The sequence below is a fragment of the Myxine glutinosa genome, chromosome 13 (assembly GCF_964187855.1).
Source record: "Myxine glutinosa chromosome 13, kmMyxGlut1.1, whole genome shotgun sequence".
NCBI classification, from domain to species: domain Eukaryota; kingdom Metazoa; phylum Chordata; class Myxini; order Myxiniformes; family Myxinidae; genus Myxine; species Myxine glutinosa.
In genome coordinates, this window is record NC_136273.1 from 60,624,032 (window position 1) to 60,649,864 (window position 25,833).

The following is a 25,833-nucleotide window of genomic DNA, read 5'->3' on the forward strand; positions in this document are numbered from 1 at the left end:
TGTGGGTAAGATCTGAGACCTTTCTAATTCCCCTTTAATGATACGACGTGATCCTATTTGTAGCTTGTGCCCAAGCTGTCAAACATCCAAGCTCGCTCTGTGGTGCTTTTGTGGAGCCCACCTTCGCAGCCCCTCCGTGGCCTCCACGACAGTGGATCCATGGTCCTCCCGGTCTGCCATTATGAAGTTTCTCTCTGCGACGTTGGACGAGACAGCCGGTGGCACCTTGTGTACAGGTAGGCATAGATTCACTGCTGTAACTTGGGGGAGCTGAGGTCACACATACTGTAGTCATAAAAACAATACCTCAATATGTCCATTCGTCGTGGGTTTAGCCGTCCTGCTTTAAATGATTGCCTCGTGGGATTTATTGCAGTGGAGATGAATTAGAAGTGCGGTTATCAGACTTGCAGCCTGCATCGGACTACCACGCAAGGTAAAGTTCACAAAGCGCCTGCGCTTACTTCATTGATCTTATATAATATGCTGTAGTAAGCCTAAACATATATTGCAACGAGTTTGGTCATGTTAAATTTGTCCTTCTCTTCATCCTCTCTTCCCTATTTTTTGGCAGGGTACAGGCCATATGCGATACCTGGCGAGACCTAACCTCCGACCTCGTGGCCTTTAAAACCAGTGGATGTGCCCCGGACACACCTAGCCCACCATCGCTCTTGCAAAGGACACGGACATCTCTCTTCTTACAGTGGAAGGTTGTGCCCACTTACCACGACCAAAATTAATTGCATTGTTCAAAAAAGGCGAGGAGATCTGTACAAGTCTCCCCCATTAACATAGTCAGATTGAGGACCAGGCATGACATGTGCGTGCCAGGCACTCGAAGAAGGAAGGGTTTAGTGTGGTTGAGAGTGCAAGTCAGGAATTTGTAATATGATACAACCATCTGTGTGCTGCACCAGTTTCCTTTATCATATGGAATGGTATTTTATGTATTACTGTGCATTCCATCATTCCTGTGTTCTCCTCCTCACTGGTGTGTGACCAGACCCCAGCTGATAACGGATCCCGTATCTCTGCCTACCTGCTGCAATGGGACGAGGTTAGTTCCATCCCCGTATTATATTTTTGTGACACAACTAATGGTGACTGCACTTGGCTGTGCAAAAAGCACCCCAGCCAAGCACCCTTGGGAGTCACATATACAGTGTGTGATTATCTGACGTTGCCAGTTTTGATGGCAACATGAATGAATGAATGAATGATTGTTTTGAGGCCATTTTCCCCGCTAAAGCGGGGGTTAGCCTTGCGGGCCCCATGACCTCATGGTTCCCTTTTTGAAGCAGTTTTTATGGCCGGATGCCCTTCCTGACGCCAACCCTTAGTCACCTCTTACCATGAGCAGGGATACGGTGTACCTATTCTAAACCGGGGTACACACCGGGATCATTCATCCCAGCAAGCTGGTACTCAATTTGCCAACCTCTGAAGGATGACAGGCTGAGTCAACCCCCCTGGTGTTAATTCAGCGATCGACCGGGATTCGAACTCAGGATCCTAGGATCCCAAGCCGGCACCCTAACCGCTAAGCCAATGCCAGGCAAGTTGATGGCAGCATCTTGTTCTGAAATCTATGAAGTGGAATATGTGACCAGGCTGAGTGAATATGCTATTCCTTTGACAAAAAAAGTGAGCGCCCTTTCACTCATATAAAAAGATTGAATCAAATAGTCAGTTTGTACCTCTTTAGCTCATATACAGTCACGTGAAAAAGTCAGTACACCCCATGTAAAGTTTTGACTTTTTCAACATATTTCAACATACAGCTATATGATCTTTATTTCAACAATATTGATAGATAAAGGTGATATAATATAACAAATATCATGAAACATTTACATTTTGTAGTCCATTGTATAATGTTACGAATTTGGTAGAGCAATATGTAGAGCAGAGTAGATCTGAGTAGATAAAATGCTCCGGGATGTCGCGATAGCTAGAACCCACTATGTACCTTTAAGTTAGTATGTGTAGGCGTATGCCGGGATAATTGCGTATGTATTTCTTGTACGGGGACAGGAAGTGCTAAGTAATCAGGGTGATAAGGGTAACTTTGTGTGTTTTCCCACCCCTGTGGTCAATCCAATGTCCCTTTTGGCACCGCACCTAGACAGTAGGAATTCATGCCCCTAGCGCACCTACATTCATTAATTCCCTTCCCTTTCACATCAATGAAACAACACCCACCAAAACAGGCAGGATGAGACACACCCTGCCGAGACACGATGAGAAGGGGGTGGATCTTTTGACGTCATGGGGGAGGGCGGACGAATGGACGTCACGAGAGGGCGGGATGGGGGACGTGAGGCAAGTGACTACACGAGGGAGAAGAAAAAGAGTTCGGAGTTGGACACGAGGCAGAGCAGACACCATTTGGGAGAGCTGAGAGAATTAAGTCGTGATAGAGTGCACTGGACATTTTTCCCTCTCGTTCCTTCCTGCCTTCGTTCCCTCCATCTTCCCTGCGATTGGATCGCGTGCTTGCGTGGGCAGCTGTTGTGCCGAGGTTCGCCCCGTTGGTGGCTGTATTCGTGGCCTCGTGCGTACCATCGCCAACCACTCACAATCTCCAAAGTGCCGGGCAGAGACGACAGCCCCAGAAACCGTGGTCCTTCGGACGGGGCGAGCGTTTAAGAGTTGCGGTGCGAGAGGACGGGGCCGGTGAGTGAGTCGCATCGGGGAGACCCTTCCCGCCCACGTGTCAGGGCCTAGCCATCCGAGGCCTGCACTATCTCCACGCCACGCTCCCAAGCGAGCAAAGCTAAGAACGCACCACACACACACACCCTCTTTGTTCATTTCGTCGTCTGCCCTGTGGTTTGTTTAATAACTCTCGAGTGGGAGTACTCCATATACGGGGTTTAGAGCATCATATTTCTTTGTTCTCGGAACCGTTAATAAATCGTTGTATTATTTTCTGTAAATAATTTTTTTTTTTTTTTTTTTTTTGTTTTTGTATACAAGTTCGAGGCTCGTGAAAGAGCGAACATTAATCACACAGAAAGACAAACCGACACATAAAACATATAACATAGGGAGCGGTAGACAAGATGGGGAGAGAGGGGGAAGGACACAAACACAACATTTGAGAGCAGGGACCGAGAGACATGGAGACATCGAGAGATCTGAGAGAGGGCGAGGGCTTTGGGGGGGGGGGGGGCGTGGGAAGGGGGCAGTGGGAGAGGTATAAAACATATGGACCCTGCCAGGACTTACAGGAAAGAAGTTGGAATTTCAAACAGCCATTGAATGCAGTTTCCTGATTGAATTGCTGGTTAAGGCTGCGGGGACTTGCGCTGTTTCCCTCCATTCCACGCGCTTAGATTATATTTTCGAATCCGCGATTGAGCTTTCGCCTCGGAGTTAAAGCCTTCGTAATCGGCATCCGCAACTCTGGTGTTATTCGGAGTTGCATGACATTTGGTGTCAGGAGTTAGGATTCGAACCCGTCGGACAAATTTTTTTTTTGTCCGCGGCGAGACCGACATGGTCAGGCGTACATTATGTATGATAATCGCGCGATATCGCGTCTTCATCAAATTTAAATTGTGTTTTTGGAATTAAAATAAATACGCGCGCGGGAAACGATCTTCTGGAAGGCGGATGTGGGAGATTGACGAGATGGAGGTACGCAGCGAGGCTTCCTTCAGTGTAGGGAGTGAGCCGGAAATGGGGGAAATGGAGGATAGCGTTGAAACTTCCCCCGCCGGAGAGACGGCCCCCATAGACACCCAGGCCTTAATGCAAATTATGGAGCGATTGGGAAAGCAGATGGGAGACATGAACGCACGCAGTGAGTGAACCAGTAAGGAATTGAAGGGCGAAATGCGGGAAATGAAAAGGTGGGTTGGAAAATAAAATGGATGCTCAGAGTAATAAAATTGAGGGACTGATTAACAAAATGGATGCCTGGTCAAGTAAATTGAAGGAAGGACGAACGAATGGTGCCGACGGGGCACAGGAGAAGCCAAATGTGGCAGGGTTTGAATCTGAACGGGGGGAAGGCAAATTGGGAATTGCAGCGGCAACGGCATGTGTAGAGGTGAATTGGGAATGCCTGCAGGGAATGGCAATTGTGGAATGTGTACAGGTAGATGGGGAATGCCTGCAGCTAAACGTGGAGTGTCCACAGGTGAGCGGGGAGTGCCCACAGGTGAATGGGGAAGGAAATTTGGAATGTGAGAATTGTAATGGGGAATGTTTCCCACATTCTGGCCTGGTTGTTTGTTGGGACCGGGTCGATGTCACAACACCCCAACCGGGGGACAAATTGGAATTGGTGCAGCACTAGGGCGGTGATGCAGAGCAAGAGGGGGTAGAGTTTTTGGGGGTCCGTGTAATGGAGCCGGACTGGGTATTTATTGGGGATATTGATCAAAACCTGGCGGGGCCAGAAATGATTTGTGATGATGATGATGATGATGAGCTTGATGTGATCCAGCAGCTGGGGACCTGGGACAGTCCCATGGAGGTAAAGGTTGACCAGGCCCAAAGGAGTCTGGGTAATGAGGTGAGTTGGTCCGAGGGCGTGGTTGGAATGACCAAGGGGGCCCTCACCGTGCACTACGATTTGGAAACAGAGGCTCCAAAATTGGACAACCAGTTGGATGAGTGTGTTGGTTCCGGGCTGGATTTGGATCTTGGAGGATCGGGAGATAGAGTCTCTGAAGATTTGGTCCCTGTAGGGAATATGGAACAGCTGCAGGAAGGGGCAGAACAACCTGTGGTAGAGGTTGTTACCTGCAGCTGCGGTGATTGGTCACCTGGAGCCAAAATTGTTAAAAGAAAATCTAAAGTTAAATTAAAATGGGAGTTTGATTTGGAGCAGCCTTGGTTGGAGTTGGTCCCCGGGCTGCGGGATGTGGACCAGGAGGGGTCATAGAGGATGGCCTCGGGCAAAAGTTGCCCCTTTCAAAATTTGTTGATGCCAGCCAGCTGGGGGGCTGTGCTGGCGAGATTTGGACGTGGGGTTCAGCCATGGGGGGCATGGTACGACCTGAGCCCCACGGGGGGTCTGGTGGAGTGTGGCGTCCCTTGTCCGTCGGGACGCCGGCCGGGCAAGTGGCTCGGGCCGACAGGGTCACCGGACCCTGGTGGGGGTTAAGACCTTCAGAGGGGTCCGAGGTAGTCTCTCAAGCCTGGGATGGCAGATATTGAGGACCACTAGGGGGAGGTGTTGTGGGTCACGCGTTTGTGGTGGCACTGCGGACGGCCAGCTTGGGCCTGATGTAGTGACCACCCGGGCATGCGGCCTGGCACCCTCCTGAGATTCTGGGACAGCCAGCATGTGGTGACCTGACATGTTGTGCTGGGCTATGGACGCGGGTCGAACCGAATGGACAGGAATGAGACAGCCTGCCGGACAACCATTGGGGCATCTGTGGAACGTGATGGTGTGAGAGTGACCTCCCACAGATGCTCAGTTATGATTTATGGACTCTCGGTTTGGGAAGAGAGCCATGGGGTTAGTGAATTTGGAATGTGTAACGAGCCGAGCTTATGGGCCATGCTCGGCTGGCATGTATATGGCAAAGCATCTTTCTTTGGTTGAGATTAGTAAAATGTGAAAAATGTTTGGCATGGGTAATCTGTGGGTTAGATGTAATTTAAGGGGTGAATTTTGTGAAGATAAATGGTGGACACTGTACAGTGACGCCATTATTGATCCACGTGTGTAGACCAAAGTGTTGGAGGCTGTGATAAAATTAATAGGGTAGCACGACACAGCTTTCAACTGGTTGCGGGGGAAACTGTGCTTATATTTAGGACGCGGGGTTATGGGGATGTAGTTGTGTCGCCTGAGGGTCAACGTGGTGCTGTGCGTGTCCGAGGGGTGTGGACCATGCCTTCTGGGTGAGTCTCCTGGTGGAGCATGGCTGTCGACTGGACCTTGGTGTGGTCAAGTGTGGGTGAGCACTGGGGGGGGCTGCAGTTCTGTAGTCGGACTGGGGGATGATGTGGAGGTGCAGGGGACATGGCTGTAGGGATGCCACGCACTGCGACCGTGCCCCTCAGGGCCGAGGTTATGTGTGTAGTCGGACTGGGGGATGATGTGGAGGTGCAGGGGACGTGGCTGTAGGGATGCCACGCACTGTGACCGTGCCCCCCAGGGCCGAGGTTGTGTGTGCGGTAGTGTGTGTTGTGGCAGCAAGTGCTCACCACATTGGCCAGCTGGGGCTGGTGCAGCTGTGTTCCTCGCAGGGGGGGGGGGGGGGGGCGAAGGATGGATGGTGGGTCGCACCCTTATGGACACTCATGGGCCATGTTGGCGTTTTGACCGCTCACCTTGTCCCGATGACCACCCTTGCACGGTAGAGGTGCAGAGCTGTCGTGGCCACAGGTAGTTGTGTAGTGATGATCACCGTTGGATGTGGATCCACGTACCTGCCAGTATAGTGGGGACAAAAGTGAAATTTGGAAGAATTTGGGAGGCCCGATGTGAAATTTTGGGATTGTGAAGGGTGGATTGCACTTTAGGCTTGACCAACCGGAAGTTACCTGAACATCAAGGTAGGGGTAAGGCCTTGATGTGTACTGTCCCAGGCTTCAGGACTTGCTTTGGAAATTGGGGACATGTAATTTGGAGTTGGGAGGCGGGTGAGAGTGATGACATGGCCGGTGAGGGGATGGAATGGGGGCCACACAGTGTCTTGTGGGTGGCGTATGCTTTTGTGTTGTGGTTATGTGTTTTGATGTGGTCGTGAGATGAGAGTGGAAACTGGAGAGTGAGTGACGATTATTGGAGGAAATGAGTAAGGGGTGATTATTGTGCTTTTGGAAATGTGCTTTTGGAATTGTAATGATTTGAACTGTGAATTGGGGATTTCACATGTGGCAGGTTATGGCAAAGCTTTGTTACATCTTTTGTACTACCATCTATGAAATTGTGCTAAGTTGTGTGGAGAATTGAATGGCAGTGGGGGAGGAAGTGTGTTTTGGGGTCTTGTGGGTGGGGAAGGTGTGTGTGTCGCAGGTACGGATCAAGCTCTGAGGAGCGATGCCTGCGGCCCCCCTCTGCGGCAATTACCCCTGGCAGCTGGTGGTAACTGGAAATTGGAGCTCGTCGGTGGAGGGTCTGGTTGGGCGCCGCGGGGTGAGGAAGTCCCCCAGTGACCCGTGTTGCTGCGCTGAAGCAGGAGGCCGCGGAGGAGCCTGGTGTGTGTGGAGACCCTCACTGGCGAGGTAACGGCGGAAAGGGGCTGTTGGGCTGCCATGGGCCAAGAGGTAAAGGGGGGAGGTGGGGGCAATGAACTTGAAAGTCGGTTGACTTGTTTTTGGGACTGCGGGCACCACAGCCTGAAGCGCCCCCACCATCTTTTTGTGAGGTACCTCCCCGCTGCCTAGCTGAGGAATGCACACATGATATGACACCGATGCCATGGTCCTGCAGGGGGGTGTATTGTGTAATTGCATTGTTGACTTTTGAAATGGCTTGATGAGTTATCGAATGGGTATGAATGGTTAAGGGATTTGTGTTGTATGAATGTGGGCGAAATCCACCCAGCCATGTCACTCACCTGCAACATCTGGACAGGGCCCGTGGAAATTTAGGGGGGTGCATTCGGATGGCCCTGCAGGTAAGGTTGTGTCTTGTGGCATCCACCGGGGGACGTGGTCTGTAGACCGGGGTATGTACAAAGGTTAGAGTTTTGAGTTTTTGTAAGACGATTAAGTTTTGTGGTTAAGTTAGTGTTGAGTGTTGTTTGTTCCTCCCACCACAGGAGCGATGGAATGAAGATCAATGTACATACTTGCATGATGGTTAAGGGGTTTAGCATGTTAAGGAAGTGTAGGTAGGTAGTCCGACTCACTTCCCACAGCCCTTCCTGATTTATTTCATAGGTTAATTCAGTGTGTGACAGTAAGTGTTAAGGCTGGAATGGTAGCGCCTGCAGTGAACCTTGAACTTCCATTGAACTTGGGGCCGACTCAGAAGAAGACCTTTGTTGGTCGAAAGCTTGTCGAATTAAAGATCGAAGTCCTAAAGCTACGTCCGCGTAAGATTTAATCTCCCGATTATATATATACATATATATATATATATATATATATATATATATATATATATATATATATATATATATATATATATATATATATACTGTATATATATACTGTATATATATATATATATATATATATATACAATTTATATATATATACAATTTATATATATATATATATATATATATATATATATATATATATATATATATATATATATATGTAGCGGTTACCGCTGGATGTACATAATCGCCTTGCACCGGCCAGAACACGGCCAGACGCGCCTCTCCCGGGCATGCCCGGACTCACTGTTCCCGGGCACGCCCGGTCTCGTCTTTCCCGGGCATGCCCGCTCTCGCCTTTCCAGGGCTCGCCCAGAGCGTCCGGGCATGCCCGCTATCGCCTTTCCAGGGCTCGCCCAGAGCGTCCGGGCATGCCCGCTATCGCCTTTCCAGGGCACGCCCAGAGCGTCCGGGCATGCCCGCTATCGCCTTTCCAGGGCTCGCCCAGAGCGTCCGGGCATGCCCGCTATCGCCTTTCCAGTGCTCGCCCAGAGCGCCCGGGCACGCCCAGCCTCGACTTGCCAGGCCGCAGCCAAACACGCCCGGGCAGGTCCAGACTCGCCTTTCCAAGGCTCGCCCTTAATACCCGGGCATGCCCAGTATAGCTTTTGCCGGGCAAACTTCCCGACATAAATGTGTATATATATTGTTGCCCGAAAAACGGGCTTGTCAGAATACCTGAGCTGTTTTGTTTCAATAAAGCAACTCGGACGAATTCCGTCTTTGGTCGCGTCAATTCTTTCGACTCGCGTTGGAGCGCAGTTCCTTCATTGGTGACTTACCGACATGGATACGGCAGTGACGCTTAAACTGCCTACCTTCTGGGAGACTCACGCGGCTGTTTGGTTCGCCCAGGCGGACTCCCAGTTCGCCCTGCGAGGCATCACCGCGGACGACACCCGCTTCCACCATGTTGTGGCGGCGCTCGGTTCCGCCACCGCGGCCCGCGCCTTGAGCCTCCTCCAGCACCCGCCGGCTGCTGACAAATACGACGCGCTGAAGACGCTCCTCCTCGGCGCTTTCGCCCTCTCACCGGCAGCACGCGCACGGCGCCTGCTTGACCTGCCCGAGCTCGGCGACACGCGCCCGTCCGAGCGCATGGACTATATGCTCTCGTTGCTCGGCGAGCACTCTCCGGCATTCCTGTTCCGGGAGCTGTTCCTCCGTCAGCTGCCTAACCCGGTACGCCTCGCCCTGGCTGGCACGTTGATCACGGATTCCCGCGCCCTCGCCAGGGAAGCCGATAAGATCTCCTCGGCGGGCCAGCACATCGGCGCGGTTACCTGGAGCCCGCCGCCGTCCGAGGCGACGCCCACGACGCCCGAGCGCCCTGCGCGGTTGGAGGCCGAACTGCCGGTGCAACTGGCGGCCGCCACGCCGCACCGCCCGCTTCCGACACGACGGCCGGGGCCTCCACCTGACCGGGCGTGGTGTTATTACCACGCCAGGTTCGGACACAAGGCTCGGACGTGCCGGCCCCCGTGCACTTTCGGCAGGTCGGGAAACGGCCGGGCCGGCGTTCATTCCCAGCCATGAGCGCCGGCCACTCGGGCAACTTGCTGTTTATTCGGGACAAAGCGTCTGGACGGCGTTTCCTGTGCGACACCGGCGCCCAACTGAGCGTCATACCTGCCTCCGAGCAGGACAGGCTGGACGCAGTTTGCGGCCCCTCTTTGGTCGCTGCTAATGGCTCGGCCATACGCACTTTCGGCCCACGCGTCGTCACCCTCTGCTTCGGCAGCCAGCGCTTTCAATGGACTTTTGTTACCGCCAGCGTCCCCGTGGCTTTGCTGGGCGCCGACTTCCTCTGCGCGCACGGGCTGCTGGTCGACGTCAAACGACGTCGCCTTGTCCACGCCGAGACCTTCAGCTCCCTGGCGTGCACAATGAGCAGCTCCGCGCCGACCGAACTGGCGTGCGCCCTCCCGGCAACGAACGAGTTCGCTCGCCTGCTCGTGGAATTCCCGGCCCTCACGCGGCCGACGTTTTCGGCCGTCGCGGTGCGGCACGGGATCGAGCACCACATACCCACTACGGGCCCGCCGGTCTACGCCAGGGCCCGCCGCCTCGACCCAGCCAAGCTCGCCGTGGCAAAGGCCGAATTCGACGCGTTGGAGCACCTCGGCATCGTGCGGCGCTCCGATAGCGCGTGGGCCTCGCCACTGCACATCGTGCCAAAGCCGGGGGGTGGATGGCGTCCGTGTGGCGACTACCGCCGTCTCAATGACGCTACCACCCCCGACAGGTACCCGATCCCGCATATCCAGGACTTTTCCGCCCGTTTGGCGGGACGGGTCATCTTTTCGAAAATTGACCTGATACGGGGCTACCACCAGGTACCTGTCCGGGCGGCCGACGTCCCGAAGACGGCCGTCATCACGCCGTTCGGCCTGTTCGAATTTTTGCGGATGCCGTTTGGCCTCAAGAACGCGGCCCAGGCGTTCCAGCGCTTGATGGACGGCGTGCTGCGCGACCTGCCGTTTCTTTTCGTCTATCTGGACGACATCCTCGTCGCCAGCACGTCCCGCGCCGAGCACCTCCTCCACCTCCGAACACTGTTCGGTCGCCTCAGCGAGCACGGCTTAATTGTCAACCCGGTCAAATGCCACTTCGGCGCGACGACCGTTGACTATTTGGGCCACCGCATCACCAAGACCGGGGCCGTGCCGCTGCCGACCAAGGTCGAGGCCATCACCACGTTCCCGCGTCCCCGTTCCATCAAGGCCCTCCAAGAGTTCCTCGGCATGGTGAATTTTTATCACCGATTCGTGCCCCGCGCTGCTCAGCTCATGCGGCCCCTTTACGAGGCCCTCCGGGGCAAGCCGGCCAAGCATGACATTGTTTGGTCCGCGGCCATGGACGCGGCCTTCGCCAGTGCCAAACGGGCCCTCGCCGCCGCAACGCTGCTGGCTCACCCGGTGCTCAACGCGCCCATCGCCCTCACTACGGACGCCTCCAACTACGCGGTGGGCGCCGTCCATGAGCAATGGGTGGACGGGGTTTGGCAGCCACTCGCTTTTTTCAGCCGGCAACTCCGGCCGAACGAGTTAAACTACAGCACGTTCGACCGCGAGCTGCTCGGGCTATTCCTGGCCGTTCGCCATTTCCGACACCTCCTGGAGGGCCGCCCGTTCACGGCTTTCGTCGACCACAAGCCGTTGGTCTACGCAATGGCTAAGGTCACGGAGCCGTGGTCGGCCCGCCAGCAGCGCCACCTCTCCGCCGTGTCGGAGTTCACCACGGACATCCAGCACGTCGCCGGCAAAGACAACGCCGTGGCCGACTGCCTTTCGCGGGCCAGCGCGAACGTGGTCCACCTCGGCGTGGACTTCACGCTCATGGCGGCCGACCAGACCACCGACGCCTCGGTGCAGGCACTCCGTGTGGCGGACACGGGCCTCCGCCTGGCCGACATCCCCTTCGCGGGCACCGTCCTGCTCTGCGACGTCTCCCAGGGCCAGCCTCGCCCCATCGTGCCCGTTTCCTGGCAGCGCCGCATCTTCGCCTCCATCCACGGCCTTTCTCACCCGGGCCGGAAAGCTTCTCAGAAGCTGGTGTCGGCGCGTTTCGTCTGGCACGGCCTTCGACGAAACATCCGCGACTGGGCCAACGCCTGCACGGCCTGCCAGCGAGCCAAGGTCCACCGCCACACCCAGGCCCCGCTGGCACCTTTCACCGTGCCTGAACGGCGTTTCGACCACGTCCACGTGGACCTGGTGGGTCCCCTGCCCCCCTCGCGGGGGTTCACCCACCTGCTCACCATGGTGGACAGGACCACCAGGTGGCCGGAGGCCGTGCCCCTCACCTCCACCACCACCGCCGACGTGGCGCAGGCGTTCATCGCCACCTGGGTCGCGCGCTTCGGCGCACCAGCGGACATCTCATCCGACCGCGGCCCACAGTTCACGTCTGAGCTTTGGGGCGCGGTCGCCCGTTCGTTGGGGGTCACGCTGCACCGCACCACGGCCTACCACCCCCAAGCCAATGGGTTGTGCGAGCGGTTTCACCGCTCCATGAAGGCCGCACTCATGGCCGGCCTTCAGGACGACGGTTGGGCCGACCGGCTGCCGTGGGTCCTTTTGGGCCTTCGCACGGCCCCCAAGGAAGACCTCCAGGCGTCCGCCGCCGAGCTCGTCTACGGCCAGCCACTCCGCGTCCCGGGCGAATTCGTGCCTGACGCTACCAGTCCCTGGTCCGCCGCTCGCCAGCGCTCGGACCTCCAGGAGGCCGCCCGACGATTTGCCCCCGTGCCGACGTCCCGCCACGGTGGCCCCCAGTCCTACGTCCCCCCGGCGCTTCGCACAGCGGAGTACGTCTTTGTGCGTCATGACGCGCACCGGGGGCCACTCCGGCCGCCGTACGATGGGCCCTTCCGGGTCCTGCGACGGGGCGACAAGTCTTTCATCGTCGACTTCGGCGGCCGGCCGGACCGGATTTCTGTGGACCGCCTCAAACCGGTGCACATGGACGTCGACCGACCACCACGGTTGGCCCTTCCTCCGCGGCGAGGCCGCCCCCCGTCCACAGTTCCCCCCGCTCGACCACCCACCACCACGTCAGACCCCTCCCCACGACCCTCCAGGGGTCGCTTTGGCCGGGTCATCCGGACCCCCCTTAAATTGACCCTGCCGGTGCAGGTCGATTCTGGAGGGGCGTGTGTAGCGGTTACCGCTGGATGTACATAATCGCCTTGCACCGGCCAGAACACGGCCAGACGCGCCTCTCCCGGGCATGCCCGGACTCACTGTTCCCGGGCACGCCCGAACCTCCCGGGCACGCCCGGTCTCGTCTTTCCCGGGCATGCCCGCTCTCGCCTTTCCAGGGCTCGCCCAGAGCGTCCGGGCATGCCCGCTATCGCCTTTCCAGGGCTCGCCCAGAGCGTCCGGGCATGCCCGCTATCGCCTTTCCAGGGCACGCCCAGAGCGTCCGGGCATGCCCGCTATCGCCTTTCCAGGGCTCGCCTAGAGCGTCCGGGCATGCCCGCTATCGCCTTTCCAGTGCTCGCCCAGAGCGCCCGGGCATGCCCAGCCTCGACTTGCCAGGCCGCAGCCAAACACGCCCGGGCAGGTCCAGACTCGCCTTTCCAAGGCTCGCCCTTAATACCCGGGCATGCCCGGTATAGCTTTTGCCGGGCAAACTTCCCGACATAAATGTGTATATTGTTGCCCGAAAAACGGGCTTGTCAGAATACCTGAGCTGTTTTGTTTCAATAAAGCAACTCGGACGAATTCCGTCTTTGGTCGCGTCAATTCTTTCGACTCGCGTTGGAGCGCAGTTCCTTCATATATATATATATATATATATACTGTGTATATATATACTGTATATATATATACTGTATATATATATACTGTATATATATATACTGTATATATATATACTGTATATATATATATATATATATATATATATATAACTGTAAGAAATAGTAGAAACTCCAAAGTACGAGCAGGGCGTGTCATTTGTATTGAATATATAATCGTTAGATTAAATAAGACGCGGACGTAGCTTCAGGACGTCGATCTTTAATTAAAGATCGACTAAATTATCGATTAAAGATCGACGTCCTGAAGCTACGTCCGCGTCTTATTTAATCTAACGATTATATATATATATATATATATATATATATATATATATATATATATATATATATATATATATATATATATATATATATATATATATATATATATATATATACATACACACACACACACACACACACACACACACACACACAGTGAAACCTTGACTTACGAGTTTAATTCGTTCTGTGACCGAGCTCGTAACTCAATTTGCTCGTTTCTCAAATTAAATTTCCCCATTAAAATGCATTGAAATGCTATTAATCCGTTCCAGCCCGCCAAAAACCACACCAATTTTTTTTTTAATATACAGTATATATAAAAATATCTCGCGCTTTATATTTCACCTGTATGCAGCATACAAGTTGGCAGGATGGCCTGGACTGGAGGTACGCACACTTGACTCTAAACTGTCCAGCCTGGGTTTGAATCCCGACCCAGCTATAACCTGTCATGGGTGAATCACAGGCAGGGTGATTCATCAATGTGTGTACCGCTAAACTGGGCGCCCCGTTTGCGTCCCATTAGTTGTTGGATGTTAAGGATCTCACCGTGTTTTCCACAAAGAGAAGGCGAGCTATCGCCGGCACTCTGAACAAGTTGTGGCCTGGCATGCTCTTCTCCTCTGCCGTTATATACGTCCTCCTCGGCATCTTTTTCCAGAAGAGCCCTGTCTCGTCACAGTTGAAGATTTGCTGGGGGATGTATCGTTCGGCTTCTATCAGTTCGGCAAAAGTTATAATAAAATCTTCAGCTGCCTTCACATCCGCCTCACCAAGTCGACAACACGCACACCTCGCTCATGTTTTTCGACGATTGCGTGTTTTATATCCAAGCACATCATCCTCTTCTTCTTCTCAGTACTGCCCTTGGCACTCAATTTCTTAGGACCCATGGTTAAAACTAAGAAATTTTCCAAAATAACCAAAATGCGAAAACAAAGCAGCAGCTATATACGGCAGAGATGCTTGCACGGCAAGAAAACCACGTGACCGGAACCCACCTGGTGGCGGGTGGCGTAAGCTCCAAAATAACCAAAATGCGAAAACAAAGCAGCAGCGATATACGGCAGAGATGCCTGCACGGCAAGATAACCACGTGACCGGAACCCACTTGGTGGCGGGTGGCGTAAGCTCCAAAATAACCAACATGCGAAAACAAAGCAGCAGCGATATACGGCAGAGATGCCTGCACGGCAAGATAACCACGTGACCGGAACCCACTTGGTGGCGGGTGGCGTAAGCTCGTAACTCAGATCTCGGCTCGCATCTCAAAGCAATAAACCGCCCGAGCGACGGCTCGTATCTCGGAAAACTCGTAAGTTGGTGCACTCGTAAGTCAAGGTTTCACTGTATATATATATATATATATATATATATATATATATATATATATATATATATATATAGTGTTGCGGATATGAGGATTGTGTTTTTTTTTTTTGTGTTGTATTGTATAGTAAATTGTTGTAAATATCACCCTCTGTAAAATGTAATGATTCCTTGTAAATACCTCCGTTATGTAAAAAGGTCAAAGGGCGTCCCATAATTAGTCCATAAAGCATACATGTCAGCCAATCATAGATTTCCCCCTGGTTGATAGTTATATCTTTATTATGTGTATTAGGGTAAGGCCTTGTCTCCCATTAAGATGACACTCCATTGCACCAAGTGAAATAAAATAGATCCCCTTTCATTCCCATCCCCAAAATCTCCATTTCCTTTCACATCCCCTTTCGTCATTGCCAAGCCTCGATTGCCAATTACATCCCCTCCAAAACCGCCATTGAACATGTGCTCGGGTCGGGGAAGACGGGCGTGCCCGCCCGTCGTCATCAAGGGCGGAGCCAGAGGGTCGCACGACCAACCAGGGCCGAGGTGAGCACACCGATGGGCGTGTCCTGAAGGCCGGCGGCTTGATCGCCGGAGGCGCTATAAAGGCGCGCGCGTAAGAAGCAAGGAGTGGTCGGTGTTGAGGAGTGATTGGACCAAGGGAGAGAGAGAGAAGGGAGATCATCCAGCAGCGATTCTTGTCCAAGGGAGATCATCCAGCAGCGATTCTTGTCCAAAAGAGATCGTCCAGGGAAGCACAAAGCCTGCTATTCGTCGCCTTGCTCGCCAAAGTTGGACCAAGCAAGAGAGTTGGGCAAGAAGCAAGCACGTTGTTCAGTTGTGTGGTTGGACCAGACAAGTCCTGGCAGAGCACGCGACGTCCACCCAGCGGCAGCAGCAGCGGACACAGCAGCAGGAGCAACAGCCACAGCAGCTTCAGATACAGCAGCTTGGGGCCTGGACGGCAGTTTTGAGCGGGGCCGCGAAGGAACGGCGGCTGCCAAACGCGCCAATCGTGCTGCAGTACCGGTGGACCTTCCTCTCCCTCCAGCCATCCACCTCCCGCCAGTCCTATCATCATTCCCCACGTGAGTCTGTCTTTGTTTGTTCTGTCCTGGGTATTAATTAAGTTTGTATAAGCTAGGTTGCACTGTGTCTAAAATCTTCTGAAAATTATTTTATTATCTTTCCTTCTCCTTGGTCACTTTGAGCCTGTATATAGTAGGAATAAATTTAGTAGTATTTTCAACTTTTTTTTCCATCTTCTTCTTCTTCTTCACATCCGTGTCGCTTTTGTCTTTTCCATATTGAATATCTGTGGCGCGATCCGGCCAACATTCGGGAATCGGGTTAGTCGGGGTAACTGTTAGGGCCGCGGGGCCTCCGCTCGGCAAAACGAACATCTTATCCGCGGTCCGTAACAATATATATATATATATATATATATATATATATATATATATATATATATATATATATATATATATATATATATATATATATAGTCGTGGCCAAAAATATTGGCACCCTTGCACCTTTTTCAAATAATTCACAATTTTCTCTAAAAATAAGTTGAAATTGACAAAAATATTTGGTCTCCACAATTCTGTATTTCACTGTTAATATTACAGAACCTTTGTTTTTGATTCAGAACATAATATATCCTTTTAAATAAAATAATAAAAAGAAATGGCATTGACAAAATTATTGACACGCCAGACAATATTTGGTAGCACAGACTTTGGACAAAATAACTGCAGTCAAGCGCTTTCTATAGCCATGAATGAACTTCCTGCGCCTCTCTACTGGCAGTTTCACGCACTCTTCTTGTGCAAACTGCTCCAGTTCTCCCAGATTTGAAGGGTGCCTTCTCCCAACTGCTGTTTTCAGATCTCCCCACTGCTGTTTTCAGATCTCCCCACAGGTGTTCAATGGGATTTAGATCTGGACTCATTGCTGGCCACTTCAGAACAGTCCAGCGTTTTGTCTTGAACCATTCCTGGGTGCTTTTTGAATTGTGTTTGGGGTCATTATCCTGCTGCAAGACCCATGACCTTCAACGGAGACCCAGCCTTCTGACACTGGGTTGAACATTGTGCTCCAAAATGCCTTGGTAATCTTCTGATTTCATGATGCCATGGACACATTCAAGGTACCCAGTGCCAGAGTCAGCACAGCAACCCCAAAACATCACTGAACCTCCTCCATTTTTGACTGCAGGGAAGGTATTCTTTTCTTTGAAGGTTTCATTTTGTTTATGTAAACATAGAGATGATGTGCTATACCAAAAAGCTCTAATTTGGTCTCATCTGTCCACAGGACATTCTCCCAGAAAGATTTTGGCTTGTTCAGGTGTGTTTTGGAAAACCTCCAGTCAGACTTTCTTCGCAGTGGGGTCCTCCTGGGTCTCCTACCATAGCACCCCCTTTCATTGAGTTGGTGACGAATAGTGTGAGTTGAAACTGTCGTACCTTGTGTCTGAAGGTTAGCTTGAATCTGTTTGGCAGTTGATCGAGGTGCTTTCTCCACCATTGGAACAATCCTTTGCTGCATTTTTCGATCAAGCTCTGCCTTGCGGCTCCGTCCAGGGAGGTTGGCTACAGTGCCATGGGCCTTAAACTTCCTGATAACATTGCGTACTGTGGACACCAGAACATCAAGGTCTCTGGAGATGGACTTGTTGCCTTGAGATTGTCCATGTCTGACCTCAGACAATTATCTGGTTTTCTTTCTTTTCTCCATGCTCATTTTTTCTTTTCTCTCAATCATCCTGGTTGAATGAGTGATTTTTAAGGCGTAGCCCATAGGGCAAAGCTGTCTAGAACAGTGTTTGTCCATCCGTATGTATGTATGTATGTATGTATGTCCCCTCAAATGTATACCAATCAGAGGCTGAGGATCCGGTCACATGACAGGGTGATGTGATTACGTCTGATGTCATTACGGCGTACAACGGCTGACTCTCCACACACCGCCATTTTGATTTATATGCCGTTCATGCCGAACATATCGTCGAACCTGTCATATATCACAATCACCATGCTCCACCTTTACGTTTTTCATTCTGTGTGAAACACAAACAAACCGATTGTTAAAATGACCATTAAATATCGAAAGCATCGGCGTTACGGCTCTTCCAACAATACGGTATGGTACGCATAGTCCTTAGGCGTTAAGCCTCACCTTCGGACCGCTAAGGACAAATTAAGCCCAGGTTTCTTAATACAGTAGTTTATCGTTTCAGTACTATCGTTTTCGTAATTATAATGTCGTAAATATAACCACAACACTTTAATCCCAATGTCGTGAATGGAAAGTTAATGCATTAAAGCGGTGTATGGTTCATGATCAATGATGAGCGTTGTTCGGCACGAATATTAATAATCGCGGAAGTAAGGAATTCGCCTCGGTTTTTTGATAGTAATATCATTTCTAAAATAATGACAACGTAACGTTAATATTATAGTAAATCTAATCGTAACACTAATACCTTCGTAGTGACTGCAAACATACTGGAAGTTCAAATATATAATCTCCTACGTCTTAAAGTAGCGGCAGGTTTGTGTCCATTATGTAATTACATCGATGATGTCATTACGATGGCTGCTTCACCAACCGACATTTTAATTTTGTATTCACCAACATTCACCAACAATATCACCAACATTTAATTCCCAGTCGATGTCAGAGACTGGTAGACAGTTATAAGAAACCCCGACTTGAGGTTGTTTCTGCCGAAGGGGGCAATACCACCTATTAGAGCCAAGGGTGTACTTACTTTTTCCACATGCGAAATTTGCATTTATTTTTATTTAAATTATAGAATGGACTACAAAATGTAAATGTTTCATGATATTTGTTATATTATATTGAAGGAGCTGGGGCTCCCACGTCGATCGGAAGAATGGACGCGACAAAAAGCTGGAATTCATCTGAGTTGCTTTAATCGAATCAAACACTCAGGCACTCTGAAAACCCGTTTATCGGTCAGCAATATATATCTATTATCCCAGGGGGTTTGCCCAGGCCCGGCGCCAGGGGGCGTGGCCCAGCGTCCTGGCTGCGGCCTGGCAAGTTGAGGGCGAGCCTGCCCGGGCATGCCCGGGCATGCCCGGGCGTCCCGACCGAGGCCTGGCAAGTTGAGCGCGGGCCTGCCCGGGCGTCCTGGACGAGCCCGGCATGGTGATCGCTCCGCGTCCTTGATAGGTGCAAGGCGATTGTGAAAACCCAGCGGCAGTCGCTACACACGTCCCCCCAGAATCGACTTGCACCGGCAGGGTCAACTTGAGGGGGGTCCTGATGACCCGGCCGAAGCGACCCCTGGCGGGTCGTGGGAGGGGGTCCGGTGAGGTGGTGGGCGGTCGAGTGGGGGGCACCGTGGACGGGGGGCGGCCTCGCCGCGGCGGAAGGGCCACCCGTGGTGGGTGGTCGACGTCCACGTGCGCCGGCTTGAGGCGGTCCACTGCAATCCGGTCCGACCTGCCGCCGATGTCGATGACGAACGACTTGTCGTCCCGTCGCAGCACCCGGAAGGGCCCGTCGTACGGCGGCTGGAGTGGCCACCGATGTGCGTCGTGACGCACAAAAACATACTCCGCTGTGCGGAGTGCTGGGGGGACGTAGGACTGGGGGTCACCGTGGTGGGATGTTGGCACGGGGGCAAACCGTCGGGCGGCCTCCTGGAGGTCCGAGCGCTGGTGAGCTGCGGACCAGGGACTGGTAGCGTCGGGCACGAATTCGCCCAGGACGCGTAGCACCTGGCCATAGACCAGCTCGGCGGTGGATGCCTGGAGGTCCTCCTTGGGGGCCGTGCGAAGGCCCAAAAGGACCCACGGCAGCCGGTCGGCCCAACCGCCGTCTTGAAGGCCGGCCATGAGCGCGGCCTTCATGGAGCGGTGGAATCGCTCGCACAACCCGTTTGCTTGGGGGTGGTAGGCCGTAGTACGGTGGAGCTTGACCCCCAGGTTGCGGGCGACCGCGCCCCACAGCTCGGAGGTGAACTGTGGTCCGCGGTCTGACGAGATGTGCGCCGAAGCGGGCGACCTAGGTGGCGATGAAAGCCTGCGCCACGTCGGCGGTGGTGGTGGAGACGAGGGGAACGGCCTCCGGCCACCTGGTGGTCCTGTCCACCATGGTGAGCAGGTGTGTGAACCCCCGTGACGGGGGGAGGGGGCCCACCAGATCCACGTTGACGTGGTCGAAACGTCGTTCGGGCACGGTGAAAGGTGCCAGCGGGGCCTGGGTGTGTCGGTGGACCTTGGCCCGTTGGCAGGCCGTGCAGGTGCTGGTCCAATCGCGGACGTCCCGACGAAGGCCGTGCCAGACGAAACGCGCCGACACCAGCTTCTGGGAAGCTTTCCGGCCCGGGTGGGAAAGGCCGTGGAGGGAGGCGAAGATGCGGCGTTGCCAGGTGACGGGCACGATGGGGCGAGGCTGGCCTTGGGAGACGTCGCAGAGCAGGACAGTGTCCGCGCAGGGGATGTCGGCCAGGCGGAGGCCCGTGTCCGCCGCCCGGAGGGCTTGCACCGTGGTGTCGGTGGTTTGGTCCGCCGCCATAAGCGCAAAATCCACGCCCAGGTGGACCGCGTTCGCGCTGGCCCGGGAAAGACAGTCGGCCACGGCGTTGTTTTTGCCGGCGACGTGCCGGATGTCCGTGGTAAACTCCGACACGGCGGAGAGGTGGCGCTGTTGGCGGGCCGACCATGGCTCCGTGACCTTGGCCATGGCGTAAACCAACGGCTTGTGGTCGACGAACGCCGTGAACGGTCGGCCCTCCAGGAGGTGGCGGAAATGGCGGACGGCCAGGTGTAGACCGAGGAGCTCCCGGTCAAACGTGCTGTATTTGAGCTCGTTCGGCCGGAGCTGCCGGCTGAAAAAAGCGAGTGGCTGCCAAACCCCGTTCACCCATTGCTCATGTACGGCGCCCACCGCGTAGTCGGAGGCATCCGTGGTGAGGGCGATGGGAGCGTTGAGCACCGGGTGAGCGAGCAGTGTTGCGTCGGCGAGGGCCCGCTTTGAGCGTTGGAAGGCCGCATCCATTGCTGCGGACCAGGCGATGTCGTGCTTGGCCGGCTTGCCCCGGAGGGCTTCGTAGAGGGGCCGCATGAGTTGAGCAGTGCGGGGCACGAAGCGGTGATAAAAATTCACCATTCCCAGGAATTCCTGCAGGGCCTTTATGGTGCGGGGACGCGGGAACGTGGTGATGGCCTCGACCTTGGTTGGCAGCGGCACGGCCCCGTTCTTGGTGATGTGGTGGTCCAAAAAATCAACGGCCGTCGTGCCGAAGTGGCATTTGGCCGGGTTGACGATGAGGCCGTGCTCGCTGAGGCGCCCGAACAGTGTTCGGAGGTGGAGGAGGTGCTCGGCCCGGGACGTGCTGGCGACGAGGATGTCGTCCAGGTAAACGAAAAGGAACGGCAGGTCACGCAGCACGCCGTCCATCAAGCGCTGGAACGCCTGAGCCGCGTTCTTGAGACCAAACGGCATCCGCAAGAATTCGAATAAGCCGAACGGCGTGATGACTGCCGTTTTAGGGACGTCGGCCGCCCTGACAGGTACCTGGTGATATCCCCGTATGAGATCAATTTTCGAAAAAATGACCCGTCCCGCCAGACGGGCGGAGAAGTCTTGGATATGCGGGATCGGGTACCTGTCGGGGGTGGTAGCGTCATTGAGACGGCGGTAGTCGCCACACGGGCGCCATCCACCCCCCGGCTTTGGCACGATGTGCAGTGGCGAGGCCCACGCGCTATTGGAGCGCCGCACGATGCCGAGGTGCTCCAACGCGTCGAATTCGGCCTTCGCTACGGCGAGCTTGGCTGGGTCGAGGCGGCGGGCCCTGGCGTAGACCGGCGGGCCCGTGGTTGGTATGTGGTGCTCGATCCCATGCCGTACTGCGACGGCCGAAAACGTCGGCCGCGTGAGGGCCGGGAACTCCGCGAGCAGGCGAGCAAACTCGTTCGCCGCCGGGACGGTGCATGCCAGCTCGGTCGGCACGGAGCTGCTCAATGTGCATACCAGGGAGCTGAAGGTTTCAGCGTTGATTAAACGACGCCGTTGGACGTCCACCAGCAGTCCGTGTGCGCAGAGGAAGTCGGCGCCTAGCAGAGCCATGGGCACGTTGGCGGTTACAAACGTCCAAGCAAAGCGTTGGCCGCCGAAGCAGAGGGTGACGTTGCGCGGGCCGAAGGTGCGGATAGTCGATCCGTTGGCCGCAACCAAGGAGGGGCCGCAAACCGCGGATTGCCTGTCCTGGTCAGAGGCGGGTATGACGCTCAGTTGGGCGCCGGTGTCGCACAGGAAGCGCCGTCCGGACGCTTTATCCGTGATGAACAGTAAGTTGCCCGTGTGGCCGGCGCTCATGGCTGGTAATGAACGCCGGCCCGGCCGTTTCCCGGCCTGCCGAAGGTGCACGGGGGTCGGCATGTCCGGGCCTTCTGTCCGAACCTGGCATGATAGTAACACCACGCTTGGTCAGGTGGAGGCCCCGGTCGTCGTGCTGGAGGTGGTCGGCTCGGTATAGCAGCCGCCAATTGCGTCGGCAGTTCGGCCGTCGACCGTGCCGGGTGCTCGGGCGCCATGGATGTTGCGTCGGACGGCGGTGGGTCCCATGTCGCCGCTGCGATGCGCTGTCCTGCGGCGGAGATCTTGTCGGCTTCTCTGGCAAGGGCCCGGGGATCTGTGATCGTCGTGCTTGCCAGGGCGAGGCGTACCGGGTTAGGCAGCTGACGGAGGAACAGCTCCCGGAACAGGAATGCCGGAGAGTGCTCGCCGAGCAGTGAAAGCATGTAGTCCATTCACTCGGAAGGGCGCGTGTCGCCGAGCTCAGGCAGTTCGAGCAGGCGCCGTGCGCGTTCCGCCGATGGGAGGGCGAAAGCATCGAGGAGAAGCTTCTTAATCGCGCCGTATTTGTCAGCGGCTGGCGGGCTCTCGAGGAGGCTCAGGGCGCGGGCCGCGGTAGCCGACCCGAGCGCAGCTACCACATGGTGGAAGCGGGTGTCGTCGGCCGTGATGCCTCGCAGGGCGAACAGGGACTCCGCCTGTGCGAACCAAACCGCCGCGTGAGCCTCCCAGAAGGTAGGCAGTTTAAGGGCGACTGCCGTGTCCATGTCGATAGGTCACCAATGAAGGAGCTGGGGCTCCCACGTCGATCGGAAGAATGGACGCGACAAAAAGCTGGAATTCATCTGAGTTGCTTTAATCGAATCAAACACTCAGGCACTCTGAAAACCCGTTTATCGGTCAGCAATATATATCTATTATCCCAGGGGGTTTGCCCAGGCCCGGCGCCAGGGGGCGTGGCCCAGCGTCCTGGCTGCGGCCTGGCAAGTTGAGGGCGAGCATGCCCGGGCATGCCCGGGCGTCCCGACCGAGGCCTGGCAAGTTGAGCGCGGGCCTGCCCGGGCGTCCTGGAAGAGCCCGGCATGGTGATCGCTCCGCGTCCTTGATAGGTGCAAGGCGATTGTGAAAACCCAGCGGCAGTCGCTACAATATCACCTTTATCTATCAATATTGTTGAAATGAAGATCAAATAGCTGTATGTTGAAATATGTTGAAAAAGTCTAAACTTTACATGGGGTGTACTTACTTTTTCACGTGACTGTATATATACATGGCCTTTCACGTGACTCACATTTAATATGGAATTTTTTTTTTGTGGGGGTGAACTTACTTTTCAAGATGACTTAGAACCAAAAGTTCATTGGAATTATGTTGAAATTATTCTAGATTTTGTTAACGTGACCTTTAAAAGAAACGAAAACCACATTTGACATTTCGAAACAAATAAATTGATCCTTGAAAGTGATGAAAACTGATATCGAACTCAATTCACGGAAAGTACTGTTAAACTTCTGTACGTTTTCCAGAAGTATCTCTTTATTTTGCACATTAACCAATTTTTTTTAACAAAAACAAAAGTTAAATTACGACTGGGATTACGGACAGTAAAATTACAGTTTAGTACTTCGTGTAACCCCCACGAGCATTCAGGAGAGCACGTACACGTCGAGGCATGCTGTTCACGAGATTTGCCAAGTTTTGGACAGGAATCGCTTGCCATGCAGTGACAATAGTCTGCTGCAATTCACGCACAGAGGTCGGTTGCTGGTCCAAGTTGTCGATGTGACGCGTTAATTCTGCCCACAAGTTCTGCATCGGATTCATATCCGGGGACATGGCAGGCCACTCCATATGCTCGACACCACGGTCAGCAACAAAGTGTTGGATCATGTGAGCACGATGAGGCCGTGCATTGTCATCTTGGAAGTAGGGCTGTCAACCGAGCCGAGACCGGGACGAAATCCCGGCGGTTTCGGCTTTCGAGACGGTCTCGGGACGGTCCCGAGATAAATTGATTGACGCAATTTCTCGGTAAAAAAATCCCGGTTAAAATTCCAACTTCTTGCAGATATTTTCCATAATAGAGGCATTTATTGAGCCTTGCTTTCATTACTCTGCTTCTGCACAAGCATCATTTTTCGCAAGTGCAGCTGAACTGACACAAACGATGATAGATAAAGTAAACTCACTGTTCCAGGATTTTCCCCTTGTCAACAAACAATGCACTGCAAACGAATCCGAATTCCGGATCCGGATCTTCACCAACATCTAATCATGTCGTCCTTGTCACACACGCTGCATCTCCACAAAATTTCGTCCGAATCCGTCCACAACTTTTTGAGATATTGTGTTCACAAACAAACGGACAAACAGACAGGAGTGAAAACATAACCTCCATCCACCTTTGGTGGCGGAAGTAACGACATCAGGATGAAGGTCACAATGAAAATCCGCCGCATCGCGTCTTCATTTAAACCGTTGAATCCTTCCGCTGTATCACTCCGCCTCGCTCCGCTTTACGCTGCGGTCACGTGTCCGTCCTTGGAGACGAGTTACGGAATGTGGTTGCTATGGTCTTTAGCACATTAATATCGAGGGACTCGCTCGAGCCCCGTGAATGGAGGGACGATGTTTATTTAGATTAAAAACACGTTTATAACGGATTATTCTACACACAATGTATTAATACAAGTACAATACATTATGTAGTTTTATGAAATGAGTTTTTGATGAACGTTTATGTTTAATTGCAACGCTAAATCTATAAATTGTAAGAATCCCTCGGGGTTTGGTTTGACGGTTTGAATGTGAAAGTATTTTGGTTATCTTATCTCCACTTTAGGCCTGATAAGTTGATTACGTTTACTTTAGTCACAGAGTCAAAATAAGGAGGGGGGGGGGGGGTGGTGATCACTACACCGCCTGCTTTATAATTTACTAGCAGAAGTACCCGGCATGGAACGGGGGGGGGGGGGAGGGGGCAGCCCCTTGGCGATCGCAACTCACAAAATGATAATGAAACTCCAACCGGGACTCGAATATGCCTGGGCAGAAACATTTTCTCCCTCTCTCTGACATTCCGAGCAAGAAATTGCACGACAATACAAACTGTAATGAGATAACCCGGTCCCATCGGTGGCCGATCGTCTGCATGTAGGCGGTGTATTTTATTTCATCCCGGTAAATGGAAGCTAAGTCGGAATTTAAGTACTCAACATCAGAAATGAATTTTTTTCATTGTTGTTTATATATTGTAATGAAATTCCATTATTTTTGAAGCCTTATTATTTTTATTTTTATGTTTTTTATTTTTATTTTTTAACTTTGCCGGGAACCGAGCCGATTCGAGATCCCGTTATGAAAATTGAAAATTTATCGAGACGGTTCCGAGACGGGATTTTGAATCTAGCTAACAGCACTACTTGGAAGACAAAGTTTCCTCGAAAGGCTGCACGAGCAAATGGAAGCAATGTTTCTTCCAGAATGGCT

At 53.2% G+C, this 25,833-nt stretch overlaps 1 protein-coding gene across 5 annotated transcripts in view; it reads left to right on the forward strand.

The window, feature by feature from the left end:
- LOC137438373 (fibronectin type III domain-containing protein 3B) overlaps nucleotides 1–25,833 on the forward strand; it is a 320,604-nt gene that overhangs the window by 183,127 nt on the left and 111,644 nt on the right. For all 5 annotated transcript variants that reach the window (XM_078767595.1, XM_078767592.1, XM_078767593.1 and 2 more), the window contains 4 exons: nucleotides 64–236; nucleotides 377–436; nucleotides 575–713; nucleotides 1,007–1,060. In XM_078767595.1, coding sequence (XP_078623721.1) covers nucleotides 64–236; nucleotides 377–436; nucleotides 575–713; nucleotides 1,007–1,060 — 426 coding nt within the window. The remainder of the gene's footprint in view (nucleotides 1–63; nucleotides 237–376; nucleotides 437–574; nucleotides 714–1,006; nucleotides 1,061–25,833) is intronic.